The sequence below is a fragment of the Osmerus mordax genome, chromosome 11 (assembly GCF_038355195.1).
Source record: "Osmerus mordax isolate fOsmMor3 chromosome 11, fOsmMor3.pri, whole genome shotgun sequence".
Lineage (NCBI taxonomy): Eukaryota > Metazoa > Chordata > Actinopteri > Osmeriformes > Osmeridae > Osmerus > Osmerus mordax.
In genome coordinates, this window is record NC_090060.1 from 12641401 (window position 1) to 12652889 (window position 11489).

Genomic DNA, 11489 nt, shown 5'->3' on the forward strand with positions numbered 1-11489 from the left:
GATGCAGAACAGCTGAACAAGGCCACAATTTGCCGCACAATAAGGAGTGTGTGTCTGGCTATCAAAGCATTAGCAGATGTCTTCATCTCCTTCCCTGGCCACAGAAGACTCTGTGACATCAAAGAGGAGTTCTATAGGATTGCAGGTAAGAGGATCTACAAATTACAGGACAACTGTTAACACATAGTAGGATACTCATTACTTTGTGTGACAGGTTTCCCCAATGTCATTGGTGCAGTGGACTGCACACACATAAGGATAAAAGCCCCCTCAGGTGCCCATGAGGCCGATTTTGTGAATAGGAAATCCTTTCACAGCATTAATGTTCAGGTGAACATAACTTTTTGATATTGTCCATTGACGAACACTCTGCATTGCCAGTGATGTGCATTGATTGGTGTAATATTCCTCATCTTATGATTTCAGATGGTCTGCAATGCTGACTGTGTGATCAGCAATGTTGTGGCAAAATGGCCTGGCTCAGTCCATGACTCCAGAATCTTTCGGGCCTCTGACATCTATCAGTGCCTATCACAAGGTAAGCCACACAACCCCTATTTATAACCATCATGGCTGTGTCAAGAATATCACTGTGTTTATGAGGTAGTAATGATGAGATTTTGTGTTGACAGGTGAATTCTCTGGTGTGTTGCTGGGAGACAGGGGGTATGGCTGCCAGCCTTTTCTCCTGACACCTTTCACAGACCCCCAGGAAGCACAGCAGGCCTACAACCATGCCCATGCCAGGACCAGGGCCAGAGTTGAAATGACCTTTGGCCTCCTGAAGGCACGCTTTCACTGCCTTCACAAATTAAGGGTCAGCCCTGTTAGGGCATGTGATATTACTGTGGCTTGTGCTGTCCTCCACAATGTGGCCTGCCTGAGGAAGGAGAGGGCCCCCAGAGTGCCACCAGCCATGGACTGGGACAATCCGGCAATCTTCCCTGATGACGACAGTGGTCGGCTGCTGAGGGACCAATATGTGTTGAATTATTTTAGTTAGTATGTGTGCTTTCAATTTTGGTTAAATATGTCCTGCGGTGGCAGAGGAATTTGGGTTTTTTTGGGTTCGTTTTTTTACGAATTTGGCCTCTTATGATGTTTGTGCGGTATACTGTGTGTAATACAAGGCTGCAGGGAGGCTACTGCATCCATTCATTTGTCTGTTCAGTTGATGTGTATGGATTTGTCCTGCATTTATTTTAGTGTGCAGACATGCAGGGTGTGTTATATACAGACCTTTGAATGTGTATGTATCATTTTGTATAATATGCTTGGATTCTGTGCTTTCCATCTTGTAGAGTCACTGTGACTTCAGTTTCGAAAGGAGCTGATGGTTTACCTGCTTTGTTTTGTCCTTATTCAATAAAGGAACATAATGTTACACATTGTGTTTTTATATTCATATGGAATGTGTATTTGTTTATATGACAGAGTACTAGGGCCACACTGAAGAAAAAGGATAAAGTCATAAATTTATGACTTTATGGCTGGTTCTTTCTGCAGAAAAGCTACATATTGTTTTTACAGTTTTGATACTTATGACAATGTGATACTTAATATTCTGGCACATCAGCATGTCTTTGTTTATGAAACCATACTGAAGTACAATTTCACGAAATGCCCCACATCTGTCATTTTAACAACTGTCCTCCTTTAAAACAACTGGTTACAATATTATGACTTGTGTTTTTTTCCCCTCTGTGGCCCTAATATTCTATCATTTTATATATAGCCTTATAGTCTATGGGAAACTGTAAATTATCTAATGATAGCAACATCATCTAAAAATCATTTTTTATCCAAAATCATTGAAATTAATGATCACAAACGTTTAAATAATGACAGTGGGTCTAGTTATATGTGATAACAATGTATAGTGAGCAGTGAAATAACTATTGGTTTCCATTTGTGGTGACTGCTGACTGACATTAGGGATGAGATTAAATAGATCCTGGAATTTAGCCTGGTCTGGAGCAGGCTAGCTCCACAGAATAAATCTCCATGGTAATTTATACCATAACATATCCTCCTGCCCCCTATCCATCTTTAGTGCAACCGGATTACGGATCAATTGAGCCAGGATCACCAAGATATCCTGGCCTAATCCCTTATCCTAGTTTTGTGCAACAGGCCCCAGATCAGTTGAGATATAATTATAGAAGCGATCAAAGTCTCCTTTTTCACAAATTATTGTACGTTGCTTTCCACTTCTTTTCTTTTCAAATGATTCTGTATAGTCCAATGTATAAGCAACCAAAGAGTCAGTCAGCAAACTTTCCTCTGTCCCTCAACAATAATTTCCAGGACTCGTGTGAGATCCATCATTTTGGCGAGCATCTCCGTGATGTCTGGATGGTCCTTTGCTCCGCTGATGAACTCCTCCAGGGTCAGCTCACCTGGATGGATACAAAGCCATACTGATCAGATACAAAAATCTATCGAAGTATATTGTCATTGCTTTTAGGTATTTTATGCCATTCAAAAAGGGTATTTCAACACTTGAGTCCACTTATCCTATATATGTCTATCAAATAGTATTTACCTTCCCCATTCACATCAATCTTCTCATATATAAGGGTAACAATTTCCTCAGGAGGAATAGAATAGTCCCTGGTGATGTCCTGTATAGCCTGGGAGACATGAAAGATATTACACTTTCTCACACACGCATGTCATCACACACTTTCACACACACTCGCATGCCCACAGATCATTACGCTTTGTCTAAGGTTGCGGTTAACCCGCAAACCTAAAATGTTCAACTTTCAGTATGTGAAATAATAAAAATATCTTAACACATGCCTCATGCATGGAAACACTGTATCAAACATAATACATTGTCATATATAAACGTCATATAAAAACATTACAATGAATGTCTAGTTTTTTTTTGTTTTTTTTTTATTATTATTTTTGTTCTGGTTTCCACAGTGCAGTGTGTCAATATTGTGTTATCTATTATATGTGTCTTACACAGCAAAGCAAATGATTTAGGTCATACTGGAGCTTGTATTGACGTTGGGATTAGATAAGTAGAACCTTAGATTAAAGGTTGTGTCCAGTTCATGGCTATTTTAAAGTTTTTGACCCCATCAGAGCTCTGAAATAGGGGGCTATTCCGAGAAGATAAACCTTCAGCTGCATAGGCCCCAAACCTTATTTAAGTCATTCAACACTGATAGTAAATTAGAAAATAAAATGACATACCTTGAATATTGTTTCCAATTCATCTTTGTCAATTTTCCCATTTCCATCCTGGTCAAAGAGCTTGAAGTACCACTTTAGTTTCTGATTGATCTCTCCTTTCAGCATTAAACTTACAGCTGCTATGTATTCTACAAAGTCAATATAGCCATCCTAAGAAGATAAATATATAGAGAAGGTTGTTAGATACATTCAGGGTAATTTTTTACCTTTTCGACTATTTTTTTAGACTCTTGCAGTGTCAGATGTTCTATTGTACAGAGAAAGTTGAGTTAGGTAGACACACAGATGATTATGACTGCAAAACAGAAGCATCAAGTCATCACACTTGACCATACTTAATCATTCAACTTACTACTAGAAATACAACTTTCATTTTCCTAAGATAAAGGAGCATGATTGTAAGTCTCGAAATACTTTGCATGCAAATCATACCATGTAAAAAAACAAAACAGGTATTAACATTAAGAAGGAAAGAGGCTTTGTGTCTCTTACCCCATCCATGTCAAAGGTAAAAAAGACCTGGTCTACGTAGCTGCCAGCTTCCTCTGTCATGCCCTGCAGCTCCAGCATGCTCTTTAACTCAAAAAGGGTGATCAGGCCTGATGGAGACTCCTTCATAAACTTGTTATACCAGTGGTGCATGTCCTCTGCCAAGATATCATCCATGTTTGAGCCGTGGGCACCCATGATTTCTACAGTGTAGAGAGGGCTTCGGCGGTGGGGATAGTGTCCAAAGCACCCAGATGACTGCAGAGAGCTGTCAACGGTAAACTGGCTGGCGAAGGCTGGGCTAGTGTAGTGCTGGCAACACTAGACAGGCACAGACTTAATGCATTGATTGACTTAATCTAAGCTGTAAGCCACTTAGCAAGTAAACCTTAAAAAGAGAGTTAACACACTAATTCGATAACAGCTGAAAACTTCCAAGAATTCAAGAACATTTCTGGCGTGCAGATTAGTTGTAGTCTGTATTGGACACTTGCACAACAGTTCCTAACCACTGAACTGGCAGAACATGCATGACAACTACTATGGATTTAACTCCTTGCTTAACATTCTATTTTCAAGCACTGAATCTCACCACCCACAGTCGAACACATAACACTAACCCTATTGAAACAAGGATTCCCCTGCAGTGGTAGTGGGGTCAGGGAATACCTCAACCTGCTAGATCTGTTTTGGTTAGTGTTATTGTAACATAAATTACAGAATAAGCATATACTAAAGAATATTTTATTTCAGCCATTTCAGAACTACATTTTTATCTAGTAAAAGTGAAATAGAATGCAATTATTTATGTATACTTTCCAGCTCCTGCTACCAAGCTTTGCAGTAGGTATAAATCACTTTAGTCCTTATATATATAACATTTTCCTTTCAACTATAGAAAACATCTCCAAAGACAGATTGTTATAACTTGTGATCAAATCACTAAGGACCTATGACTGCATAAAGACTCACCAATAACTGGACTGACAAACTGATCTTCAATATAATCCCTGTCCAATCACCCATCTAAAATCACCTGTAGCCTACACTCTGAGAGGATCAACACATGCCATGTTGTTAAACCAGCACCAGCAACTGTGGAGAAGTTACTTGCTCTGAAGCCACCAGTGACCTATGACTGCCTCCTGTGCATGACCTTTGGTTGGATCATTAATTTAAGACCTCTAGGCTGAGGCTTCCAAATGAAAGAGTAGTGTTTAAATCAATCAGAATATCAAAGCTCAGCACTCCTGTTATAGTAAAGCTACCTTTAGGCGATTAACCATCTTGAAAGCAGGATTAAGAGAGACTCATGCCAGGAGCAGCTGACAGGAATGGCTGCCAATACACTAAACAGTGTCAGTACGGACATGGCCAGGTCTATATTATAGTGTCCATAGAAAATCAATACACCCTTTATATTTTCAAGGAGATTGTTTTCATTATTTGACAATTTTCTAACATTAGGGCCCAGTTTTGCAGACATGGATTACGCCTGTTCCTCAAGTAAGAGAAAAATGTATTGGCAACTGTATCGTTTGGCAAGTGGAATTTAGATTTCCAGCCAGGAGACACAATGGGTTAACAAAATTCTATCACAGTAATAAATGTGAACTATGAAACTCAACAGTTTGTCTCTATCGCTGACACTGTTTTCAGACATTGGATACTGTGGGCAGAAAAAAACTTGCACATTTTCTGTGTCCACCCATCTCTTGCTCACCAGGAATGATTCAATATGAATTTTCAACATCCATCTGCGCACACTTACAGGTAAATACTTGTAATAACATAATTTGTTTTTACAATTTCAGCTCTCTTTCATTTTAATTACAATATTCTTTATTTCAATGACAATAGAAAAGTCCCAAATCCGACTGTGTAAATATGCTTTCCCTCTCTTGTGATAGGTACATAAATATACAATCAAGCAGCAGAAATAAAAATGTGTAACACATTTTGGCTGTGCTACTCAAAGTTATAGCATGTACAGTAAGGGGGGGAAACGGTGTCTTGTGGTGGAATATTCTAGCAGTACTGTGCAATTCGAATAGTCAAGATGGCGGTTTCAATACAATTTATTTAGTTAGCACAAACATCAGAAAAACAGAGTACTCTGTAAACAGTTATGATCGAAGGACATGCTACAGGTCGTTCGGTAGAGTGATAAAGAACATCAGAAAAACACTGCCTTATATGAACTGAGAACAGATGTTCTTACATGGTCAATCCATCAATTCAGCGGTCTCCATGATTGGCACTGGTCAGTGACAGTCTAAGACAATATATGGCTCTTAGTTAGATATAGGTCATTAATACCTTAGGACAATCTGCTAAACCCATCCTACAGAGCATTTATCCTACAAAGCCTCAGTTTCTTACATTTCACTGTCTATATAAAACACATACATTGTAACTATGTCTTAAAATTCTATCAGTCTCCCAGTCTACACGGCTACAGACATAATCTTTCCACTCTAAAGCTCATAGTATTCAAACCCAATAGCCCCATAAATGAATCCCATCCAAATGCACACTTACAGTACCTTTAGATAGCTGTCTAGATAGAAAACACAGTCAATGTGCAAACAGTGACCATAGCTCTAAGTCTCAAGGAAGTAGAAAAGCTGTCACCAGATTGCCATTCACATTCTTTCTCCATCCTGTTAGAGAGACTTCATGGTGATTTCTCAGATTCTGGTGGTTGTTCTAAGGCAAAGCTGGGAGACATAAACACAAATTTTTGAGGAAGACATTATCAAACTGGGATACATTTAGATAGAACTGATCGAAATTGCTTAATTTGTGTGAGCATCTCTCTGTCTTCCTTGTGTGGTTGGGGTTTGTTGACCACTTCATCTGACACGTACAGTTTGCTGACGTACAGACACATGACACAAAACACATGACTGAGAAGTAGATACTGGTAGTGGTATACTCACCTAGGTCTATACTTCACAGTTTAGGCACTGACTCAATAGTAACTGCAAAAACAATGCTCAGAATGAAACACGTCTTTGGCAGTAAAAACAATGTTAATGTCCAGGGCTGCGTTTCCCGATAACGATGGATCGTAGCAACGATCGAGCAAAATAATGAAACCATCGACATTTCTTACATGCGTTTCCCAAACATGCTCGTAAGGAGTAGGCTAATCTATGCGCTTTCAAGAGCTACGATTTTTCAAGAGACACTTTAGCTACGGTGTCTTTGGGAACGGCCAGTAAAACTAAGATTCGTCATATGATGGATTCTACGATCAACTAGGCTTACGACGCTTTCGGGAAATGTAGCCCAGGTGAATCTGACTACTCAAACCCTTTTTTTTACCCTCCATTTCCAGTGAAGCTGGGTCGATATACAGCACCCCCTCCTTTTCTGGCTCCTGGTCGTACAGGTGCTGTCTAAGAACATTGTACACCACCTCTCGACTTAGGGTGAAAAGCTTCAATTGGTCGTGCTGCTCAGGCATCAGGAAGCTTAGACGATACTTAGCTACAACAGAGCCATTCCTGAGACAAACATCAACCAATTGTTAGATTCATACATACAGTACTGTTTGATGAAATAGAGTAGAAATTAGTAGAGAATATCAGATAAAGACATGTACAATATGCTTCACCTGAAACCCTGTATTTCAGCCATTGAGAAGTAGCGACCAAGGGCAGGAGAGTGGTGGTAGAAGTCAGAGAGCTGGGTGAGGCAGAAAACAAGGACACTGAACAGAAATGTGAATGACTGACTCACTACTTTCAGAACTCTGTTATTAGATACAACTTCCCTTCGACACTGCTATGGGCTCAAAAGAACATTAAAATGAGAGAGATTGCTTTCTCTGTCTGGCCAAAGATTCCAATTATGGGGTGTGAAAGACTTCGAACAGGTCTGCAATAGACGTTTATATTATTTATGAGTACTGTTATAAGCTTGAAGCTCAAAAATACATCAGCCAAACCTTCTTTTGTAGTTCAATAGATAGGGGTTGGGTCTTATTGGACTGGGAGGAAAGAAGCTCCGCTGAGAAGATCGTATTGGGTAGTTGGAAGCTGCCATTGAAGTATTGTGGCACCGTGAAAGATGCAAGGTCATACTTCTCATCCACATCCTCATGGATCACTGTTCTCCATAGGAGAAACAGAACTATGTTAAAGCCATAAATATAACTATCCATAAATATCAGACACAGGTATTCACCAGAACCATATTGAAATCCAACATATTTTGTATTTTGTTCTGCATATATGTACAGCATTGTGGCATGCTGTTGACAAAGTGCATGTATGGTTCTGTGAATGGGTTATGTGTACAGTACCTGTGCACAAGGCCCAGGAAACCAGAATTAACACAAAGATGAGGATGATAATGAAGACGATTACCATCCACAGTCTCACATATACAGTCTTATTCAGCACTGTCAACCTGAATAGTGTTTTTGTCTACACACAAACACACAGATACTCATCGTTAACAAAGCCATGTTTGACTTTCCTTTCAAAAGTCCACTGTTGCCATGTGGTTGCCATGGTTAAATGGATAAACATAATTTTTTTAAAGAATCAAGGGCGTAAAGAACCTGTGTCTGTGTAGACTCCCGATATTCCACAGTGGTCGAGGTGGATCTTCGATGGGCCTCTGCAGCATGGCCTGCAGTCTGCTGATTTCCATTACTGACAAGCCCCTTACCACACAGAATAGAAATTAGAGGCGGGGTGCATTTCACGGCAGGGCTGGAAATACATTTCAGGGTAGGGCTGTATTTCTGTCTTGAAATTATAAAAATATGTTCAACAACTGTCCTTAATATGTCCATATCTTTTTTAAAGATGCTGTCGATGTGATTGTTTTCAAGAAACCGCACACTCACTGATTAATTTTCTTTAATATTAACTTTTAACTACATTTGCCACAGTGAATAACTACCTTATAGCCTTAAGTCCTGGTACAAATTACATTTTCAATTTCATTCGAAATGAACAGTATCCCTACAAATATATTTGTGATTCTTCTTAAGCTTTTTTCAGTATCTACTCTCTTAAATAATATACTTTTCATTACCTGTTTAAGAATGAAGGGGGAATGCTCTGCTGCCTCTGGGTCGTTTTCTGTTCTGGCACCATTTCCTGTAGTCGCCTTGAAATGGAATAGCGAACAAGTTCCGGGAATTTAAACATGTAAACAAAACCCTCAGTCTTAGCCAACACTAAGACGAGTGATAGTAAAGTGACTTCCTATTGAGATCCACGGGTGCATGCTATTATTGGACCTCTGAGGCCATCCCAAAAACCCATTTACACGACTGAATGCTGGCGAAGTGCATTTTTGTCCCACCTGTTGACTGATCCCGAGAAGACCAACTCACCTCAATTTTCGTTAACTCAATGTTCTCCATAACTTTACCCAAACTTCGGAATATCCCTCAATGAGAACCTTGATTTTCAAAACATTGTCTTGTTTAATATACCAATATGTTCAATTAATTGTAGAATAAATACATTCCTATTGATAAGGACTCACTCTTCCACTTTCGTTTCCAGGTGTCAATCACGAAAAGGTGTGGTGACGTCAAGGCTTTTTCTTCTCAGGAAGTAAAACAATAGTCGAATACCATTTTTTTCTTATGTAGACTTTTCAGTAAGCTGTCCTCAGACACGGGCACTTGTGCGGATGCTGATCACAGTTTAGTCAGGAGAAAGTTCTAATGTAAGAAAATTTATACTTTGAAGGCGTCTACTTTTTCTTAGACTTTTGAAATGTTCATGAGACTAGACTCTGGACCTTCTCAATTTAAGGTTAGGGTTAGATCAAACTTCATTTTAAATTATAGCCTATGCCTACGGTTAGGCACGGTAAACGAATAACTTGTTTCTTGATTCCCGAAGAATCCTATTATTTGGTTGCAGCCACTGTCTAGTCTCCTTTTGCCCTAGTGGTTCAACACTTTTGTACTTTTTTGTTTTTATTAGAACATCCTTCTCTATTTTCTACAGATTGATGCTGTATAAGAGCTGTAAGAAAAACCAGATATAAATCATATCTTGGGTCCATTCAGAGGCTTGCTAGAGGCACACTTACTTTCATTTAGGCTAGTTGTATTGCATCATAGGCATTCCGAAATACAAGGTGTTTTTCTTATACAGTCGAGTAGGCTAAATAGCATATTTTTGGTCTGGAGAAATATGCTTCATTAAACCCTCTCAATGTGTAATAGCTAATCCTATTTTTTGTTTGTTTGTAGCCTACATGAATTTTTTAGTTTTGAAAAAAGTACTCCTGCTGTCTTGGTCATTTATTGAGCCATTTATTAAATGACCTAGACAAGGTGAGATAAATATTAGCATACCCCAAACATTCATATTCAAGAAATTTAAAATGACATGTATCGGCAGGTAACCAATGTTTTCTAAATACATACTTGCTCTTTATTTACATTGAAGGAGACAGTTTGAGAGAGAGAGAGAGAGAGAGAGAGAGAGAGAGAGAGAGAGAGAGAGAGAGAGACAAAGAAATGCTGGAAATGGCCCTGGCCAAATTCAAACCCGGCCACCTGCGTTTAGGCCTTAGCCTTAGTGATACATGTTCTACCCAGTGAGCTACCATGGCACCCCTACTTGTTCTTTTTTTGACATAACATAATATTGTTTATGCATATATGTAATTGTTAATTTATGTTAAATGTCAATCATTGTTCACAGTTCAGACCTTCTAATTGTCATTTTAGTCAACCATTGAAAAAACTTGATCTTGCTCCTCTGTCTCAATGCTGCCATCCAATGTTCCAGCTGGGTAAAAGCCAACAGGTCCATCTTCAATGGCCTCCATAAGACCTGAGGCCTGTGACTGAGATGGGGAGGCCAGGGCCTGCTCCTCTGATTCCTCTGACTCCTGGAGTGCCAGAGCTGCCTTATATGTGGCCTTTAGACAGCTAGAGGAAGTGACCTCCAGTCCTTTGTCTGCTGTACTGTCCTTCTTCCCTTCAGCCACTTTCAGAGGATCTAGTTCATCATAGGAGTTTCCCTGACTTCCTTGAACCTCCTGTCCTGAAGCCTCAAACACATGGTCCTTGTCACCATTCCATTGGGGACTGTGCGGCTCAGATGTCACTGTTTCCTCTCCAGCGGACCTCCTGTGCTGTCGTGTCGGCGGACGCCTCTTGAACGACAGTCGAGCACGACTCTGTGGGGGAAAGAAGAACCAGACTCAGCACGCAACATCATCATTTAAGTAGGCCAACACTTCAGTGTCATCCAGGGCTGCGTGTCCCGATAACGATGGATTCCTAGCAACGATCGAGCAAAATAATGAAACCATCGATATTTCTTACATGCGTTTCCCAAACATGCTCGAAAGGAGTAGGCTAATCTATGCGCTTTCAAGTAAAACTAAGATTCGTCATACGATGGATTCTACGATCAATTTAGGTTTACGACGCTTTCGGGAAATGCAGCCCAGGTAGATGAGGGACTATTATCTTACATATTTACAATGACAACTGTGTACACTTCATTTGCATTAGCATTTTTTTTACTTAATTGTCCCAGTTAACAAAAAAAAGAAGACACCCAGGAAAGGAATTACTTCATAAAATGGCATCTAGAGAGAAGGTAGGAGGGGAAACTGGGTTAAGGGGATTACATTTCCAATCCCTCTTGAGACTGTCCTCAGGCTTATCCCGGCCATAGGACACAACCTTCATGCTCACAACTACGTGTTAGTAAGAAGTGGGATAGGGTGCTTCTGTGTTATGAAGGTTAGTGACGGTGTCACATATACAGGAGAACAATACTAATTTA

The 11489-nt window shown here is 39.8% G+C and overlaps 2 protein-coding genes across 2 annotated transcripts; both read right to left on the reverse strand.

Annotated features, from left to right (window-relative positions):
- Positions 1 to 2268: 2268 nt before the first annotated feature.
- On the reverse strand, positions 2269 to 3897 carry guca1c (guanylate cyclase activator 1C). The gene is made up of 4 exons (XM_067246645.1): positions 3703 to 3897; positions 3211 to 3360; positions 2546 to 2633; positions 2269 to 2399 (listed from the first exon to the last, which is right to left on the reverse strand). The coding sequence occupies exons 1-4, from the start codon at positions 3895 to 3897 to the stop codon at positions 2269 to 2271; spliced, it is 564 nt and encodes a 187-aa protein (XP_067102746.1).
- A 1862-nt stretch (positions 3898 to 5759) lies between these two features.
- On the reverse strand, positions 5760 to 9239 carry LOC136951800 (TPA-induced transmembrane protein homolog). Its single transcript, XM_067246405.1, has 9 exons — positions 9059 to 9239; positions 8755 to 8829; positions 8273 to 8377; positions 8012 to 8135; positions 7655 to 7815; positions 7322 to 7392; positions 7030 to 7211; positions 6642 to 6683; positions 5760 to 6419 (listed from the first exon to the last, which is right to left on the reverse strand). The coding sequence occupies exons 1-8, from the start codon at positions 9086 to 9088 to the stop codon at positions 6655 to 6657; spliced, it is 777 nt and encodes a 258-aa protein (XP_067102506.1). The 5' UTR covers positions 9089 to 9239; the 3' UTR covers positions 5760 to 6419; positions 6642 to 6654.
- Between the last annotated feature and the right edge of the window lie 2250 nt (positions 9240 to 11489).